Below are 20,248 nucleotides of genomic sequence, written 5' to 3' on the forward strand. Positions count from 1 at the left end.
ATCTGAAATTCACTCTTATTGATGATGTTAGGTGTAGTGATCCAGTTTTTCCTACTTCACCTATGAAGTTATCTATTCCTATTGATATGATATGCTCCTTTTATTGTATAGAAAGTGCCTATGTATAAATGGGTCCTTAGAGTTCTCTATTTTTGTAAATTATGGCCTTGCAATATATCTCAATATCTGTTACAGCAAGCCTCCTTTTCCCCAATTATTTTTCTTTTTTTTTAAATTAAAAAAATACATATTTTATTGATTTTTTACAGAGAGGAAGGGAGAGGGATATATTTTTCTTTTTTTGTTAATCCTCACCTGGCAATATTTTCCCCCCATTGATTTTTTAGAGACTTGAAGGGAGGGAGGGAGAGGAGAACGAGAAAAAGAGAGAGAAACAATGTGAGAGAGACACATTGATTGCCTCCTACAGGTGCCCCAACAGGGCCAACCTGTAACCCAGGTACCCTTGACTGGGAGTGGAACCTACGACCCTTTGGAGCTCGGGCCAACACTCTAATCACTGGCCCACACCGGCCAGCGCCAATTACTCTTCTTTTTTAAGGTTATGTAAGTCATTCATTTTCCTTAATATACATTTTAGAGTATTTTTACTCTTTTTCTTAAACTTGAATTTTGTTTGCATTTATAGACTTGGAGACAAGTGCTGAACAGAATAAATAAGAAAGAAAAAGAAAAAACCAGCCCTGGCCGGTGTGGCTCAGCTGGTTGAGCATCGTCTTGTGCACCTAGGGGTCACCAGTTTGATTCCTGGTCAGGGCACATAGCCAGATTGTGGGTGCAATCTCTGGTAGGGGAGTGTACGGGGGGCAACTGATGGGTATTTCTCTCTCTCCCTCTCTCTCTAAAATCAATAAAAACATATGTTAAAAAAGAAAAAAACAAGCAAAATAATGTAATAATGACATTTCAGAGCATCAAAAAGAAAAACATCCTTAAAGGTATCAGAGAAAAAAGCAGATTACTGAGAAAAGAATCAGAATCAGATTGCCATCTGACTGTCATTAGCAACATCAGACGCGAGAAACAGTAGAACATATGGAAAAAACGGAGCATCGGTGTGTGTTCTTGTTTCAGAAAACTTCAGGATGTATCTTTAAACTCAAGCCTGATACCTCAGGGAGACCAGAAAACTGAACTGTTCTCCTTACCTCGTTTTACAAGTTATCCATACAGCTGGCCCTCTGCTAAGTGTCCACATGTGTCACATTTGGGGATTCAACCAACCCAACCAATCACAGATTGAAAATATTTTTGGGGGGAGGGAAGTTACATTGTTGCTGACATGTACTATGTAGTTAGGCCTACCATGGTTAGAATGGTTACATCTGTACTGAACATGTACAGACTATTTTTCTTGTCGTTATTCCCTAAACAATACCAAGGGATGGCGCTACATTGGAGGGAAAATCAGAGGAAATGCATAAATAAGTGAGACCATTTATAATTTAAGTGAGTAGTAATAGGCATATGTTATAAACTAATATTTCTTTTTTTTTAATATATTGATTTTTTACAGAGAGGAAGGGAGAGGGATAGAGAGTTAGAAACATCAATGAGAGAGAAACATGGATCAGCTGCCTCCTGCACATCTCCTACTGGGGATGTGCCCACAACCAAGGTACATGCCCTCGACGGGAATCAAACCTGGGACCCTTCAGTCCGCAGGCCGACGCTCTATCCACTGAGCCAAACCAGTTAGGGCCTAATATTTCTTTTTAAAATTTAAATTAAATTTTTTCCATCACCATTTATCTCATCTATGCTCTCTTGGACCAATATTTCTTACTTTTGATGTTTTGATTTTATTCAATTCTTTAAAACATGGTTTATAAGCTTTGGAGTTAACACTGGGATAAGGGCATTTTATTTCACATGTTGAGAAAAAAAGATTTTACATAAAATATTTTGATATCTCAAGGATATACTATTATCTGCCAAGAAGCAGAGCAAGGAGGGCTATAACTTATGGTATCAAAAGAACATGTCAAATTTAACTTGAGACTTTTTACTCTGCTTGATCAAGGTTCTTTCTTTAGCTGGCTGAGTTGTAAATATGTATTCTATATCTTTGCATTTCTTATCGCTACAGAGGATGGCAAATCATGTTATAAATCCTGTATAATCAAAGTATTTTTAGGTGCACAGATTGCGTCCTTCAACAAGAGACTTATATTTTTTGTGTCACATCTCTCTTATTTAAGACAGAATTATGCTTTCCAGTTTTACAAACACTTTCTTCAAAGTGCTGAAAGAAAACTAAATGTGACAACTAGGAATTCTATTCCAGCTAAACTACTACTCAAATTTGGGGAGTAAATATAAATAATTAGAGGCACACAGAAGCCTAGAAAATTTGCCACCCATAGACTCACTCTGAAATAACTACTTTTTAGTTAGATTTTTCTGGGGACAGGAGACCAGGGTCTGTTTTATCTAGAAGTGAAACATCTGCCTGGCCCTAGGAACGCCCCAACAACCTAGGTGCATGCGAAGGATGCACCGATGAAGTAGGTCAGTTTTCAATCTGTTTCTTTGGTAGAATAGTACTCTACAAGAAGAGAAATGAAAGAAAATGAGGTACAAGAAGAAAGAGTGAGTAAATAAATTAGTGAAAATTACTGTCTAAATATTGATTGGATTAAAATTTAGAGATAGTGGATGAGAGGGAAGGGGCTAGAGAGAGAGAGAGAACGCATTGATGTGAAACACATCCTTTGGTTGCCTTCCGCAGGACCCCGGACAGGGGCTGACCTACAACTCGGGTAGCAGCTGCCCTTCACCTGGGAATCCAACGCGCACCCTTCAGTGCGCGGGGGCGACGCTCTACCCATTGAGCCACACCAGCCAGGGCCGTTTTCCCTTTTTTGAGCTGGGGAATTTGGGTAGCTGTTAGGCTTCGGTGTGACTCCCGAGAGGAATTTATTTGGTGCATGGGGGCAAAGACGATATTTCACTTTTCTCCAACACTGGTGGATTTAATCACAGGCTGGCTAGCATTCTGTAGGATTCTAGCCCGGAAAGTGTGTGCGCGCGCGTGTGTCTCCCACAAGTGTCGTTAGACCCTTGAACGAATTTGAATGGTGCTGTTCTTTGTGAGCCACATGTGAGCACTTTATAAGATTGTTTATGGCCCTGAGCGATTGATTAAACCTAGAAGCTACAAAGAAAGCGAAAAGAGCTTTCAATGAATACCAAGCCCGGTGCTCAAATACCCCTCTCAAGGGCGGTCGAGGGGAATCCGGGCTGAGACCATTTTTGGGGTGGATGGGGACTAACTGGCCTTGGGTTCCTATTACAAGGCACGTCCTCTTTTATTCGCGGGCAGGCCGCTAGGCGGTGTCGGGGAGCTATCCGCCCACCAGCGAGCAGCCCCGCTCTCACCCTCACCCTTCACCCCTCTCGCCCGGCGTAGAGACTACAACTCCCGTGGTGCTCTGGGAGGGGTGTCCTATGGGGGGGAGGGGCACGGGGCGGGTCTTCCGGGCGTGTGTTTCCGGCGTCGGCCGCGGCCCGGACGGTGTGAGAGCTGTAAGATGGCGGCGGCGGCGGTGGTAGAGTTCCAGAGAGCCCAGTCTCTACTCAGCACCGACCGGGAGGCCTCCATCGACATCCTCCACTCCATAGGTAAAGGCAGCCGCGCCCCCTGCCCGGCCCTGCTGTCCCAGCGCGGCCGGTGTTGGTCGGCGGCGGCGGAGCGGGGCCGGGCTAGCCGGTTCTGGCGCTGCTGACTCACTGTGTGTGTGAGGGGGGCCGGGCCGGGGGCACAGGCCGCTCGGGGCTCCCTGGAGCCCCCGGGGTCCCACCTCGGCGGGAAGCCCCGAGACAGCCCCGGCGTCCGCTGGCGGGCCGCTGACTCACGGTGGGCTCCGCGTGGGGTGGGAGAGCGGGCCGAGCCGGGGCCGCACCACCCCCTGGACTTGTCTCTCGCTCCGGCCCGAGCGAGCTGCCGGGACCCGGAGCAGTGCCGGCGGCGTGCTTGCTGCCACCCGGTCTGAGAACCTCCGGTGGAAGGGCCCGGGCGAGACCCGCTGTGGACGGGCATTTCCCGCCGTCGTTATCGGCACCGCCAGGTCCGGGTGGCAGTGGGAGCGCTCGCGCTCGCTCTTCGCTTGGAGTTTCCTTCCGCGGGACGCTGGGAGCTGCTGCTTCTCCCGGACCCACAGCAGAAGGCGCCACGAGAGAGGGGGCCTCCTTCTGCGGTGGGAAGTGCCGAGGGGGCACACTCCGCGGCGGGTTGGCATTTGCTTTGAGGAGGTGGCCTCCACGTTCCTTTGCCCCCGTGTAGGGTGTGAAGAGCGAGATGTTGGGGTGGGACCGTCGGGCCGGAGGAGGTGACTCATCGCCCTGCTCTCCCCTGTAGAGGTTGGAAGTGAGTTGGGGAGTTAGTTGTGAGCCGCGGAGTTCAGGGAACTCGGGAAGCGGCCGGCTGCCCTAGCTGGGAGCATTGAAGAGAAATTCCTGAACACTGGCATAGTTTGTCTTACACTTCGCACACAACAGGAAAACGGCAGTGGGAGCCCCAGCCAGTCCCTTCCGACAGAGTCCTGCCAGGATTCAGGTGTGAACAGAAATAAATGGATGATGACAGAGAATGCTTTTAAGGTTCAGTCATAAAGGGTTCAACTAGGGCATGAGCTAGCTCTTCACTGCACATGCGGTAATGTGATCTTTTTAGCGTAGCTGGAGCGGGTTTGGTTTGGATCAACAAGTAGTATGAGAATGCACGTGTATGTGGGACCTCCAGGATGTTGGCTTTTATGTTGACTGGTCTGAAATTTGGTATTCCTAGCGTGCATGGAGGAAGGACAATGACAAGATCTTGATGTCTTTATCTTTGGGGGTCCTGGAGAAAGAGGGGGCCTCCTTCTGGGAGCGAAGGTGCATTTGTGAATGGATGATATTGGTAAATAAAGGGTGTTCCATTTTGAAGTTCTGATCTTGACTTATCAGTTACAGTGGCAGAACCAGAGTCATTGCAATCCCTGTTGCATATGTATTTTTATTCTGTGAATGAATGCACACTAACATTTAGAAATACTATGAGAAGCATAGGTTTTATTTATTTATTTTTTTTTGTGCCTAGCATTTTGTCTTTTATAAAGTGGGAATTACAGTAAACATTCTAAGGAGAGTATCTCTTGCTTGCCCACTACACTAGGAGAGAGTTCCCTGAAATTGTTCCTGTTAGAGCTTGAGTCATGATGGTTGACAGCCCTACTTTTTCTGGACTCCATTACGGAGTATCAAAGTCTTGGTTTTTGTCAAGTCATGATGCTTTGTAAAGAGAAGTGATAACTAGTGATGATCACTAAAATTACCTCTACACATTTGGAGAGGCTATTCAGTGTTCCAGATGTAGAGTAGTTATTAACAGTCGAAAGTGGAACAGATAGCACAAAGTTATTGTAACAGATCCTGAGTCCATTAGGAAGCAGCAGTCCCTCCTCAGGATCTTGTTTTCCCTGAATGGCTTTGTGGAGCTGCTTACCCCTAGCACCCATCAGTGGAGGCTTTCCACGGGCCTAAAGTTTACTGGGAGGCTATTTATTTACCCTCACCTGAGGATATTTTCTCCATTGAATTTTTTTTTTTTTTTTGAGAGTGGGAAGGGGGTGAGGGGGGAAGGAAAGAAGGGAGAGAGGGAGGGAGAGAGAGACAGACAGACAGACAGACAGAGACAGACAGAAAAATCGATTGGTTGCTTCCTGCACATGTCCCAACCTGGGTTGGGGATCGAACCTGCAACCCAGGTATGTGCCCTTGACCAGGATTGAAACCAACGACTCTGATGTGCAGGCTGATGCTCTAACCACTGAGCACCACCGGTCAGGGTGGTTTCTTGACTTTTGATTTTATAGTCATTAGTAACGTGGTCATTTGATTTTAGTTTGTGGCAGGTAAATGCACAGATAATATTTTCACATAATAGTGCCTAGCCTGGGGCTTACCACCACGCGTATGAAGAACTTGTTTTGTTTGAATTTTGTCTTAACCAAATGACTGCAACAGAAATCTCAGTGTATGTGGGCAAGGGAAATTCTGATAGAATGAAAGACACATTTACATAAAAGAGAAGAGTCTATTATGATGTACATGATTTTTCTGCTTTTTTTTTTTTTAAGCTTTCGAATTTGTCTTTTGTTAACTGAGTTTGTAATTGGTCTTGTGAGGGTGAAATTTCCTTTAGTCTTCATTTTTTGTCAGAATTTTAAGAGGTTTTGAATTTCTTCTCCCAGTGAAGCGTGACATTCAGGAGAATGATGAGGAGGCAGTGCAGGTCAAAGAGCAGAGCATCCTGGAACTGGGGTCTCTCCTGGCGAAGACTGGACAAGCTGCAGGTGAGTGCTACAAATGGATTGCTTTCTCTTTTTACCTGTAATGCTGGGTGAAGTTGCAATTTTTTGTTGGAGTGAAGGAACAGAGGAGCTTCACTTTCTCAGCAAGAGGTTCAGTGGCCTTTAAATTCAGTTCTTTCATGGGAGAGTTTTGTTCTGCAGCTGCAGGAAAAGCTGTTCCTCTTAGATTGAATGACCTGGGATTTGTTTGTGGTTTGAATTTTAGCTGTATTCCCATTCATACAGGCAGCAGCAATAGCAGCAGCAGTCTTCAGTGATTTCACTGAGCAGCTCTGATGTATTTTAGGTGGGGAGTGACTTTAGGTTCCCACTGTGGAAATGACTAGGGATTTTGCATGTAAGTAAGTAACTTAATGTCCTTTTTTTTCCTGCTACAGGATGAGTCAGACATTAAATGGGAAGAGCCTTCCCAAGATTTCTTCATTGATACCTAGGTCTTTGTGCATGTCATTGCCCAAACATTCTAGTTGTGATTGAACCATTGACTTTCTAGGCTTAAGATGGTGATGGGTATCCTTAGAATAAGATTCTTGTTGACCATGAGGGGCCTTTGACTAGTAAAGTGGTAATAGTATTTAGAGAAGCCTGCTTAATCTTAAAATGGATGATTTTTGGTGACCTTACAGTGAATTTAGAGTTTATCTGATTAAAATGGATTAAGCTCTGGTAGGTGACCTCATGAATTACTTTCCCCCAAATTATGTTGTTATCCAAGAGAATGTTAGGTGTAAGATAGCAAAACTTCTTGAACTTGAGAACTAAGATCTTTCCCATTTAAGGATGACAAATTATTAGGCTAAATTAATAGAAAGTTGTGTGAAATTGGGAGGATATGTTTCTGTGGGTCTTTATCTTATTTAAAATATCTATAATAAGAAAAATAGCCCTAGCCAGTTTAGCTCAGTGGATAGAGCATCGGCCTGCAGACTGAAGGGTCCTGGGTTCCATTCTGGTCAAGGGCGCATCCCCAGGTTGTGGGCTTGATCCCCAGTAGGGGGTGTGCAGGGGGCAGCTGATCAGTGATTCTCTCTTATCATTGATGTTTCAATCTCTCTCTCCCTCTCCCTTCCTCTCTGAAATCAATAAATATATATAAAAAAAATGAAAGAAAAAAAAAGTGAAAATGACCAAAAGTCTTTTAAAAACACACACACAAAAAAGTTTTTGAGTACTTATTATGACCTAGTTACTGGTTATTTATTTATTTATTTATTTATTTATTTTTAATCCTCACCTGAGGATATTTTCCCATTGATTTTAGAGAGAGTGGAAGAGAGAGGGAAAGACAGAAATATTGATGTGAGAGAAACACATCGATTGCTTGCCTCCTGCACGCTCCCTGACCAGGGCTGGGCTGGGGAGGAGCCTGCAACTGAGGTACATGCCCTTGACTGGAATTGAACATGGGATCCTTTGGTCCGCAGGCCGACCCTCTGTTCACTGAGCCGAACCAGCTAGGGGTAGTTACTGTTTTAAGCACAAACATGGTTTAGCTTATTGAATCCTTGAAACGACTCCATAAGGTAGATTCTATTATCTGTTTACACCTGAGGAAACGGAGCACGGGAAAGTTACTGTCTTACTTAAGGTCTGTCAGCTAGTACGTGAGAGCCAGGGTTTGAGCCCATGGAGTCCTACTACAGAGTTCATGGCCTCATGGTATAATGGTTTTTACTTCCCATAGTTATCCCCTTGTGGATTATCAGTGGTGGGTGGTGTGTTTTTTTAATTTATGTTGACTTCCCTCCTATTTAACACAGGTATGGATTCTTTTTGCCCATCAGTTAATGTGAGCTTTTGAGTTAGAGAAGTTTTGGTAATTAGTCCATACAAAATATAATTAATAAGGTCATTTTCTTGAATTATAGAACCAAGTGAAATGATTTAAGATTTTTCTGTTGCTGAAACATCCAAATGTCTTTCCCTGCAGTAGCATAGGTAATTAGAAACGGCATGTAGTATATAGTTAGTGCTTCAGAAAATATATCCCAAAAATGTTAATTGTTTTCCTTGAAATTTCCTTTTTCATGCTTTACTTTCTTCTTATTCCTTGCCCTCCCTTCCTGGTGATCCATACCTGAGAAGTTTAGAAGTGTACTGTTAATCCTATTGGAATTTAATAGGTGAATCATAAGAACTTTTAAAAACTTGTTTTCTAAGGAAGAGTGATGAATATAGGTATATACAATAGAAACCCGAAGGAAGTCTTGGAGCCTGCATTCATTTACCTTATTTAGCCATTAATAATTGATAGGTTTGTGCTGTTTTCTTTGATTTGGAGTTTTCTGAGAACAGAAAATATGTCTGTTTCATGAATCTTCAATTTTTATGTGTTTAATACATGGCTAACACTGTGCTAAGTACTCTACTCAAAAAGTTTAAGATAGGGTCCCTGACTGACAGCACTCATTTTGGGACTTAGTGAATCAGACTGTGTCCTGTGCAAAGTCGTGATGGAAACTATTGCGGAATATTATCAGACATGATGCCGAGGAACAGGGTCTGCAGATTTCATAGCCTGAGACTATGAAATTATGTTGAGTTCTGTGAGGTTTTAAAAGGGAAGTTCCGATCATATAATTGCAAATAATCTCAGAATAGGAGGAAGGAATTATGTGATTCTGTAGAAATTAAAAAATTTAATTTAGTATATGTGAAAATGGAAAGAAACGGAATATAACCAAGAATGAATAAGAAACAATAGTAGGCTAAAATAAAAAATGAACTGAGTTTTTTGGCAACTAAGAGGTCATTTGTTTCTCTGAGTGTGAAGAGAATAACACACTCAGTGCTTGGAGAAAATGCTGCCATGCTAGCAGGTGCTAGAGAGAAGGCACACTGCTTAGCACATGTTTTGCTTCTGCCTTTTCCAGGAAGGAAAATTATTTTCAAAAAATAAAAAATAATATCAGAAAGAATTAAAACCAAGGTAAGTGAGAGAAGAGAGAACAGCAAATAGTCTCTTTAAATAAGTTCTAGGCTCTGACATTTTCTGTCGTTTAGTATCAAAAGAATAGTTCTAGCAGATATATTTATAGAACCACTGTTATTATTTTGAGAAAAATCATGGAGGATGGAGAAATATAAGAAAACAGTATGGATGAACATTATTCCACTTTGCAAACAGGTAATAAAAAAATACTAGACACAATAAACTGGTAATCATCAGTAAAGTTCTGGGATAGATTATTTGATAAGTATGTTTTAATCACTTAGAACTGTGGGTTTATTAAGAAAAGATTGTTCCAAATTTACCCTTGGTTTTCTTGGTTAGTCTTATTAGACCCTGGATATGCAGGGCTCCTCCACAGACAGTGGCTGGACAGCTGTTTTTGTAAATAAGGTTTTGTTGAACATAGCCATACCTACTTATTTACATACCAGCGGCCTGGTGCACAAATTCTTGCACAGGTGGGGTCCGGCCGGCCTGCCCGATTGGGGCTGATAGAGCCGGATCGAGCCGGGCTGGCCAGGGGATGTGGGGGAGGACGCGGGAGGTTGGACAGCCGACCCCGTGGGCGATTGAGGGGCTGGCCCCGCCCCCTGGTCGAACTCTGGTCAGTCAAACTCCTGCCCGAGGGGACAATTTGCATATTAGCCTTTTATTATAGGATACCTATGACTGCTTTGCACTACAGTTAGGCTGAGTTGAGTACCTCCCCCTAAGCCAAAGCTGAAAATATTTACTATCTGACCCTTCACAGAAAAAGTTGGCCAACCCCTAGGTTAGGGGAATGATAAAGACTACATATCTGATATATCAGAGGTTTTAAAGATTTGCCATAATAACAGGTACAGGTTATAAATTTATGACGACAAATGGATCATTTGTCAACCTGAAGGAAAGTCTCTAGCATCTCTTATAGGGATCTGTCCTTGTTCTTCTGGTCAGCATCTGGCATGGCTGAAGCCATTTCAGAAGGTGTGCTTATTTTTATTTATTTATTTATTCATTTATTTTTTTTGGTGTGCTTATTTTTGTAGATGACTCAGTACAGGACAGAATTAAGATTTAGAGTTATTGTCAGAGCCAGCAAGATTAAATTCAGTGTGCTAAGAATAAAGTTATATACTTAAAATATTTATCAAAACAGAGGAAGGTGGGGAATTACCTGTCTCTGCAAAAAGACCTTCATGGATTCACTGAACCAAGAGAGTGCTGTTAGAAAAAGCAAAACACGCTCTTTGTGTTACATGTGGTGGCTAGGTGAAAAGAATTAAGACACGATTCTACTGGTCACACCCTACCTGGAGCTCTGTTTTCAGTTCTGGGTATTACAAGTGGTATATCTACAAACGAGTTTATTCAGAAGAGGGCAACTAAGGTGATAAGGAATCTGGGAACCAGGACATTGGAGGAACAGTTGAAACAGGTAAAGATGTTTAGCTTGGAGAAAGGGAAAGTTAGGGAGATAGAAACGTAGTTGTCTTCAAATCTTTGAAGCCACTTGGAAGGAGGGTATAGACTCATGTTTCAAAAAAGAATTTAGTTTGACCAACATTGGAGTAGTCTACTTTCTGAACATTTCTGTCACTCAAGATTGTTTAGAATTGTTCAAGCATAGTAGGTAATGCTGTGGGAGAAGAGACATTGCTCTAGACTAAAAGCTATGATTATATAATTGGAATTTGCATAAATGCAGAGTGATTTTGAGGGGGAGAAATCAGTGTACTCTGGAGTTGGCATGGAAGACTTACCAGGACTTTAGTTGGACCTAAAAAGGTATCTGATTCACATACTAGGAGGATGGGGAGGAATTCCAGATGGGAATGCAGCATGAGTGAGGCATGAGAGCAGGAGTGTGAATGGGGGGAAAAATCTTAGACAGTGGAAATCAAAGGTCAGTATTGGCAAGAGAAAGATGAACCTTTCCACTCTGTGTAAGGTTCCTTTTGTACCTGACACAGTCCCATGCATCCCGTGACTTTTCAGGCAGATGAAGATTTCAGGACCCTGAATTAGCATTCTCAGGAGGGTGAAGTTTGCTTGCCCTGATTTAGAGTTCTCAGGAGGGTGAGTCTACAATTGGAGAATAATAAAGAGGCAGTGGCACTAAAGTAATTTTAACCTACATTCCAGAAGTACTTCCTTATTTGTCAATTGAAATATTCTCTAATTTTTAGAATTACTGTATTACTTTCTTTCCTTATACAAGGGGGGAAAACCTTTATGGTGGGCGGGTACCTTTTTTGATCATAGTTTAAGACTTACGCTTTGAAGATTAATGAGGAATATTAAAAGGGAAAAACCCTAACTTTTATGTAAAAAGTTTATTCAAAAGAGTGCCTGGGAACTGATATGGCTAAAAGGCTAAACTGGGGAGTACTTTGGGAAGAGAGGAAAAAGGGAACCTGGAATTGGAAATCTCTGTTCAGGGGGAACTGGTAAGGCAGATTTGAAAATTAAAAACAACTCCTATAACCTGTCCAAGGTGGCAGAGGCACAGCATATTCTATGTTATAGCAAACTTGTCTCTGAGAGTATGAGTACTTTGCTGTTTATCTTTCATTAAAATGGATGAGGCAGAGAGATGAGGGTTTCCCAAGGCCCTTATAGTAATCCAGTGGTTGAGTGGGGAATAGAACAGTACAAATTTGGTATATGTTGTTAGCTTATTCTTGCTACTCCTACTTGTAAGAATGCTTTAAATTCCTACTAAGTTTCATTTAGACTGATTCCAGTGACATAAGTACTGATTTTATAATCTTGGGTTATTTTTTAAATGGGTATTTTGTTCCTAATATTGATGTTTACTTTTTTCCTTTCTGAATTGCCTTCATTCAGAGCTTGGAGGACTCCTGAAGTATGTGCGACCCTTCTTGAATTCCATAAGCAAGGCTAAAGCAGCTCGTCTTGTCAGATCTCTTCTGGATCTGTTTCTTGATATGGAAGCAGCTACAGGGCAGGAGGTAAGCTGTTTTAATGACAGAAGGTAAACATGAAAAAAAAGTCTGTTTCAGTGAAAGCAGTGCCTGACTGCACTGTGATACTCATGTAGAAGGGACAGCTGGGAGAACAGCTCAGGACTTACCATGTCAGTTTCTCTTTGTTCCAGGCATTTGATACTTTGGGTCTGTTCCATGCTTTGCTTTGTAAGTGGAGATTGTTAGTGGTCCCTGGAATCCTCATTACATCAGGGTCACAAACTGATTCTTGCTTTTGAGGTATTGTATTGCCACACTTTTGTAATGTTTTCTGTGTCTATGGTACCTTTCATTCTGTGTCACAAAGCTCCTTGTGAGCACTAATTAAGTCTTGAGGCATCCATTCTTAGCATGTTTTGTCTGAGTATATGCCTTTCTTGAGGGGTGAGCATCCATCTGTTTGTGTCTTGTGTGCGGAAGCCACTGGTGTATCTGTACATGTCCTCTACAAGTTCAGACTTAGACCCTGAGCTGTGTTTGAAGAGTGCCTCTTTGGATTCACTGAGCCTCTTCCAACCCTTTCAAAGATAGCTGCATTTACTGCAATTCAGGGGAAGGAGACACTACCAAAGTTAAAACTTACTCTGTAGAAAGTGGCAGATTCAAGCAGAGTATATTGTGGTTACTTGAATCTGCAGGAATAATTGTTTGCTGTGGCCTCTGGGTGTACAACTAAAAGGTATGAAAGGGCATAGTAGCATATTGTGTAAATAATGAGGCATTTCAGAAACCTAGGGCATTAAGATTCTACTTTGAAATCATGTCTTTTAAATAACATAAACTAACTTTATTTGTAGAGAAGTCTTCAAATTGATTTGTTTCTGGCAGAACTATGTTCTTTTTATGTACTTTGTGCCTGGCTGGAGTAGCTCAGTGGTTAAGCATTGAACCATGAACCAAGAGGTCACTGGATTGATTCCTAGTCAGGGCACATACCCGGGTTTTGGCCTTGATCCCCAGGAGGGAGTGTGCAGGAGGCAGCCCATTGATGTTTCTTTCTCATTGATGTTTCTGTTTCTATCCTTCTTCCTCTCTCTCAAATCAATAAAAAAAATAACATAAATTATACTTTGTTCTCATGAAAAAAGTGGCACCATCTTTTGTTTGAAATAGGGTGCCTTTAGAATGGGCTGACTAAATGATAGCTTGAAACAAACCAATAAATGTTAGTTGGAACTTTTTAGGCAGAAAAAGTTAATTATCCAAGCCGCTCCTTTCTACACTGGTCCCTGGAATTTGTCCCTTCCCATAACATAGAGCTGACTTAGTGGCTAGAACTGCATTTGTTTAACAGTCAGTTCTCCTACTTCTTTATGGAAATCTTTCCAAATCATAATTTAGTACTCACCTATCATTGTCTGATGAGATTTACTGGCCTTTATATCATGTGGCTCCATGTCTGGTTAGGCTCTCCTTTAACTGTGTTTGTACATTGCTGTTGTTCATTGTATATTACATTTTTGTCAAGTAGAACCCTTTCTTCCTTTTCCTAGGATGAAAGGAAACACTCTTAGGTATTATGTCATTATGACATTTTAGTGCTAAGTATTAGGCTGATTTTTTTTTGGGGGGGGGGATGATTATCATTATAGTCTTCATCCATGTAGCAGGGCTTTTTTTAAAAAATAGATTTTTGTTGATTTCAGAGAGGAAGGGAGAGGCATATGCCTTGACTAGGAATTGAACCGTGACCTCTTGGATCATAGGTCGATGTTTAACCACTAAGCCATGCCTGCCGGGCTGTAGCAGGACTATTTTTTTAAAATATATTTTTATTGATTTTAGAGAGGAAGGGAGAGGGAGAGATAGAAACATCAGTGATGAGAGAGAATCATTGATTGGCTGCCTCCTGCACGCACCCTACTGGGGATCGAGCCCACAACCTGAGCATGTGCCCTTGACTGGAATCAAACCCAGGACCCTTCAGTCTGCAGGCTGACACTCTATCCACTGAGCCAAACCTGCTAGAGCTTTGTTAACTACATTTATTTAGGTGACTACAGGTCTCTGACTTGGATATACTAGTAGTCTTCATCTTAGAAAATTCTTGGATTGAGTGATAGTAAAGGATAGAGGAGTGAGTCACACACATGTGGATCACTCTCATAGTAATATTGAGGCCTGAGACAAAATAAGAAGTTTTAGAACACTTTTATGAGAGCTAAGACTTTTGTGTTGGGGAGTTCGGTACCAAGAGTATGGGGGAGGGGCTTTCCCTTGCTTTTTTTTCTATTTGGGGACTAACCATAAGTTAGATCTGCAGAACAGTCTGCAGCTTGCTGTATTCTGAAAGCTGATACGATTCAGATTAGGTTTGGGTCAATTTCTGTACTAAGGTTTAGAGCTTAGAAAATAAGGATATATGTATTGGGTTTGGGGGTTGGGCAGGGGAGTGGGAATGGGGTGGTTGGTAAGGGGCAGGGAGTAGAAAATTGGGGTGAGGAGGAGAGAAAGAAGACTGAATCAAATCCTTGCCAAATAGTGAACTGAAATTCCAGAATTTACCTTAACTTCCAGGGCTTTCTAGGAAATTGCCTATTGGAAGCCTTTTTTTTTTTTTTTTTTTTTTGCTATAGTCTAACTGAAACAAATAGTACATTTTAAGAAACCTTACATCAAAAATCCTATTATTGAAACAGTTATTTCAATGGAAAAAAGGAGTGTGTGCTAGAGAGTTTTAGACTTAGAACAGTAATTTTCCCCCATAGGAATTTAGTTAACAGAACTTAAAAAAAATAGTTAAATATATTGATTTGAAACTTAAATATCTAATTTTGACCACATCAAGCTCTTGTACTCAAGTAAGGGCTGGCTTCCTCCAGAAGCATGGGTGTGCATTCTTAGCCCCTTTATCAGTCATGGTTAGCATGAACAAAGCACAAAGCCTCGACAAAATAGCTGTGGCAAAAGGGCCTTTATTTTTTCCCCTTAGAACTGAAGCACCAATTATAGTCCTAAACAATGCAAATCATGTACCTGTAATTGATAACAGACATGCAGTTCATGTTCATTTGTACAAAAATCTGTGCTCGAGAAGAAATGTTTGTACTGACCTGAATTTTTTAAGGCTGGTTTGACATAGAAAGAGCTCTAGAGATAGGGTCCAGTTCTGATCCCAATGCTGATATGTAATCCTGGGTGAGTCACTTAACATCTGGACTGTCAGGGAAATGGGGACAGGTGAGATTTTGTAGTAGAATTCAGTGTTTGTTTGTTTTTAACTAGGAATATACATCAGTGGCCAATCTCTAGACTACTGAATCAGGAGCCTAGTTATTATTCATTTTTTGTGTTGTTTGAAAAAGCTCTTTGGGTAAAATTGATGGTAAGCTTTTTGTAGCCCCCTCAAGATGTATAGTATAAAAGATTATTGTATTTTTGTTGCTAAATTATACAGTAAAATATTTTTATTAAAAAATATATTTTTATTGATTTCAGAAAGAGGAAGGGAGAAGAGAGAGACATCAATGACGAGAGAGAATCATTGATCGCTGCCTCTTGCACGCCCCCTACTGGAGATCAAGCCCGCAACCCAGGCATGTGCCCTTGACTGGAGTCGAACCTGGGACCCTTCAGTCTGCAGGCCAGTGCTCTATCCATTGAGCCAAACCAGCTAGGGCCAGTAAAATATTTTTAGTTCTATACATGTCACGAACAGAAATCTTACTTTGAGTTTGGCTTTTCAGAACATAACTCAAAACTCTGAAATTGTGATTGGCATGCTTTTATTTTAGTTTTTGTAGTATTTTTATGAAGTCAGTTGTGTTTAGGGTTGGAGATTAAAGTAGCCACCAGAGGGCTCCAATGAATTGTAAAGGTTTCATTGAATCTCTGTTGAATTCTCTAAATACCATTTAATGTCAGCCATCCATTTATTTATTGAATTTTGACTTAGGATTTAAAGGCAGAAGATGAGTCAGTTTGGACTGTCCGTTTGCTTTTCTCTCCTTACAACATCTCTTAAGAGAACTTTGGATTTCCATCAAAAACCTGTTGTGCCCTAGCCAGTTTGGCTCAGTGGATAGAGTGTCAGCCTGTGTACTGAAGGGTCCTGGGTTTGATTCTGGTCAAGGGCACATGCCTAGGTTGTGAGCTTAATCCCCAGGAGGGGGCGTGCAGGAGGCAGCTGATCAATGATTCTCATCATTGATGTTTCTCTCCCTCTTCCTTACTCTCTGAAATAAATAAAAATATATTTAAAACAACAGTAACAGCAAAAACCTGTTGTATTAGTAATTAGTTCTCCAGAAAGTTCAATTTCATTTTATATTATGCTCTGATTAGCATTTTAATAAAAAACTTGTAGTAACAGAAGTAATGTAAGACCTGCAGTACTTAATAAGTACTTTGTCAAAGCTAATATGTCAAGGATACCTGATGGTATTTAGACCATCTAGCATAGATCCCTACTTTAAATCCGTTACTTTGCACATTACATCACTGCTTAGGTGGCAGATAGAATTGGGGATTCAGAGTACCTATAAATAAAGCTTGAAAGCCTGTTCGTTTAATTCTAAGTTCTATTTGCTCCCTTTAATAAAAGCTAAAGTTTGCTGGGCTGGATGAATTTGTTAGTTGCACTTCTTAGAATCTGAAAGGGAAGAGCCAGCTGGGCCCTTTGAGTCTTACAAGCAACTGTTAGGAACAAGGCATTTGTACTTAGGCTGAGAATTTCTCCCCTTTATTTATGTTTTATTCACATTAAAACATTATTGTTACTGTTTGCAACTATTTGGGGGCAAATTTCTGATTTAAAAAATTTTCAGCCATCATAGAACTCTACATTCCAGTGCTACATATATTGGAAATGCTGGGTCTCTTCTGGGAAAGGTAGAAGAGGAATCTTTTTTTTTTAATATATTTTTTATTGATTTTTTACAGAGAGGAAGGGAGAGGGATAGAGAGCTAGAAACATCGACCAGCTGCCTCCTGCACAACCCCTACCGGGGATGTGCCCGCAACCAATGTACATGCCCTTGACCGCAATCGAACCGGGGACCTTTCAGTCCGCAGGCCGACACTCTATCCACTGAGCCAAACCGGTTTCGGCTAGAAGAGGAATCTTAACAATGAGACTCTTCCAGAGGAACACAGTCTAAGCACCAAGATACTTCGTGTGTAAAACGCCTAATTGGTTCTCCATTATAATACTACTAGAGGCCCGGTGCACGAAATTCGTGCACGGGGGTGTGTCCCCCAGCCCAACCTTCACCCTCTCCAATCTGGGACCCCTTGAAGAATGTCTGACTGCCCGTTTAGGCCCGATCCCGGGATCGGGCCTAAACGGGCAGTTGAACATCCCTCTCACAATGCAGGACTGCTGGCTCCCAACTGCTCGCCTGCCTGCCTTCCTGATTGCCCCTAACCGCTTCTGCCTGCCAGCCTGATTGATGCCTAACTGCTCCCCTGCCAGCCTGTTTGCCCCTAACTGCCCTCCCCTGCAGGCCTGGTCACCCCTACCTGCCCTCCCCTGCAGGCCTGGTCCTCCCCAACTTCCCTCCTCTGCGGGCCTGTCACCCGTAACTGCCCTCCCCTGCAGGCTTGATCGCCCCCAACTGCCCTCCCTTGCAGGCCTGGTCCCTCCCAACTGCCCTCCCCTGCTGGCCTGATCATCCACAACTGCCCTCCCTTGCAGACCTGGTCCCTCCCAACTGCCCGCCCCTGCTGGCCATCTTGTGGTGGCCATCTTGTGTTCAAAGGGGGCAGTCATCTTTGACCACATGGGGCCAGCCATCTTGTGTGTTGGAGTGACGGTCAATTTGCATATTATTCTTGTATTAGATAGGATAGAGGACTGGTGCACGGGTGGGGACCAGCTGGTTTGCCCTGAAGGGTGTCCCAAATCAGGGTGGGGGTTCCCTTGGGGCGTGGGGCGGCCTGGGCGAGGGGCCTGTGGTGGTTTGCAGGTCGGCCATGCCCCCCGGTGACCCAAGCGGAGGCCCTGGTATCTGGGATTTATTTATCTTCTATAATTGAAACTTTGTAGCCTTGAGCGGAGCCAAGCCTGCTCGCTCCGTGTCTGCAGCAATTTTTGTTGGGATTTATTTATCTTCTATAATTGAAACTTTACAGCCTTAAGCGGAGGCCAAGGCAGGCCAGGGCTATGCAAACTTGGCTTCCTCCATTGCTGGGGGCAACTCAAGCCTCCTTCTCTCTCCAGCTCCGTGGCTGCCGCCATTTTTGTTGGGATTTATTTATTTTATGTAATTGAAACTTTGTAGCCTTGAGTGGAGGCCTGGGCCCGCCAGGATGTGTGGAAAGCTTGGCTTCCTCCCTTGCCAGGGAAAGACAAGCCTCCTGTGCTCTCCGTGGCCGCAGCCAGCTTTGTTGGGTTAATTTGCATACTTGCTCCTGATTGGCTGATGGGCGTGGTTTGTTGGTGTAGTGGAGGTATGGTCAATTTGCATATTACTCTTTTATTAGCTAGGATAACCATTACACATTGAGATCTGTGTATCAAGGCATGTCCCCTGAGACATTAAATAGAGCAACATGGGTAATATGTAAGGTGGAAATTAAAGCTATTCTCCAAAGCAACGTTTGTGGGAGGAATGTGAGGACATAATGTTGCATGTATTGTCTTTTCCCTGTTGCAGGTTGAGTTGTGTTTAGAGTGCATCGAATGGGCCAAATCAGAGAAAAGGACATTCTTACGCCAAGCTTTGGAGGTATGTGCCTACATTAGTACTATTTTCAGGTCTCTATGCAGTAGGCAGACTATGAGTGTAAGTAACACCATCCTGATAAAAGTATTTTCTGCAACTTTGTGTTATCCAGGCACCCAAAGATTATTGCTAGTAGTCTCATTCATGAGAATTGCTCTGGTTGAAGTTTTATGACAGACCTGCTAACTTAGAGAAGTAAGCTGTAACATCATAAAGTTAATAGGAAGTCACTGCCCATAATAAGAGATAATACTATGGGCTAGATAAATATTTTTGGACTGAATTTGATGCTATCATCAGGACTTGAATATTTAACAGTAACAGTTCTGTGACTATCAATCTTTGATTTCTTTCTTTCATCAGTCAATGCCTTTTCTCTTTCCTAGGCAAGACTAGTGTCTTTGTACTTCGATACCAAGAGGTACCAGGAAGCATTGCATTTGGGTAAGTAGCTGGTAGTAATTAATAAGGCATCCTAGCTGGCTAAATGAATGTATTTTAGAGCCTGACTACTCTTATTAGTTACGCATTAATAATTCTTCTTTCTTGTAAGAAGGCTTAACCTTCTTTATTTACTGAATCTGTCATGGAAAAATGCCATTTGGAAGTTCTAAGAAACTAACTAGAACTAATTTTTTAAATTTAGAGAATAGAAAGGTCAAATTGCAAAGTGTTTTACTGTCTTATCACATTTACATATCTGTTTATAATTATACTTAAAATTTATTTTTAAAAAGAAATTATAAAATTTAAAAAATAAATTAATTAGATGTGAATATATATAGAAGTTGGAATGGGCCATCTAAAGGCTTTCTCCTGTGTGGCATTTAAACACCTTGAAATCTTTGCCTGCTGCGGTTTTATTTTTTTAATATATTTTTATTGATTTCAGAGAGAAAGGGAGAGGGAGAGAGAGATAGAAACATCAGTGATGGGAGAGAATCATTGATTGGCTGCCTCCTGCATGCCACCCACTGGGGATCGAGCCCACAACCTGGGCATATGCCCTGACCGGGAATCGAACCAGTGACCTCTTGGAGGGTTCCTGGGTCGATGCTCAACTGCTGAGCCACACCCGGTTGGGCTATTTTTTTTTAAATTAGTGGGTAGATCCTGGGTTATTTTTCCCATATGGAAGAACATGGCTTTTGTAATCTATGAAGTTGAAGAAATTGCTAATATTTCATTTTTATCCTGCAAAAATGACAAGTTCATATGGTTCTAACAAATAGTAGCATATAAAAAGAAAAGTTATATTGTGATATAGTTAAGAGACCATAA

At 42.1% G+C, this 20,248-nt stretch overlaps 1 protein-coding gene across 2 annotated transcripts in view; it reads left to right on the forward strand.

Annotated features, from left to right (window-relative positions):
* Positions 1–3,516: 3,516 nt before the first annotated feature.
* The window catches only part of PSMD11 (proteasome 26S subunit, non-ATPase 11), a 31,171-nt gene continuing 14,439 nt past the window's right edge, over positions 3,517–20,248 (forward strand). For both annotated transcript variants that reach the window (XM_079798577.1, XM_079798576.1), the window contains exons 1-5: positions 3,517–3,645; positions 6,258–6,359; positions 12,163–12,287; positions 18,899–18,970; positions 19,354–19,411. In XM_079798577.1, the coding sequence (XP_079654703.1) occupies positions 3,555–3,645; positions 6,258–6,359; positions 12,163–12,287; positions 18,899–18,970; positions 19,354–19,411 (448 nt within the window). In that variant the 5' untranslated portion in view covers positions 3,517–3,554. The remainder of the gene's footprint in view (positions 3,646–6,257; positions 6,360–12,162; positions 12,288–18,898; positions 18,971–19,353; positions 19,412–20,248) is intronic.

Source organism: Cnephaeus nilssonii (assembly GCF_951640355.1).
Source record: "Cnephaeus nilssonii genome assembly, chromosome: 19".
Classification (NCBI taxonomy): Eukaryota; Metazoa; Chordata; class Mammalia; order Chiroptera; family Vespertilionidae; genus Cnephaeus; species Cnephaeus nilssonii.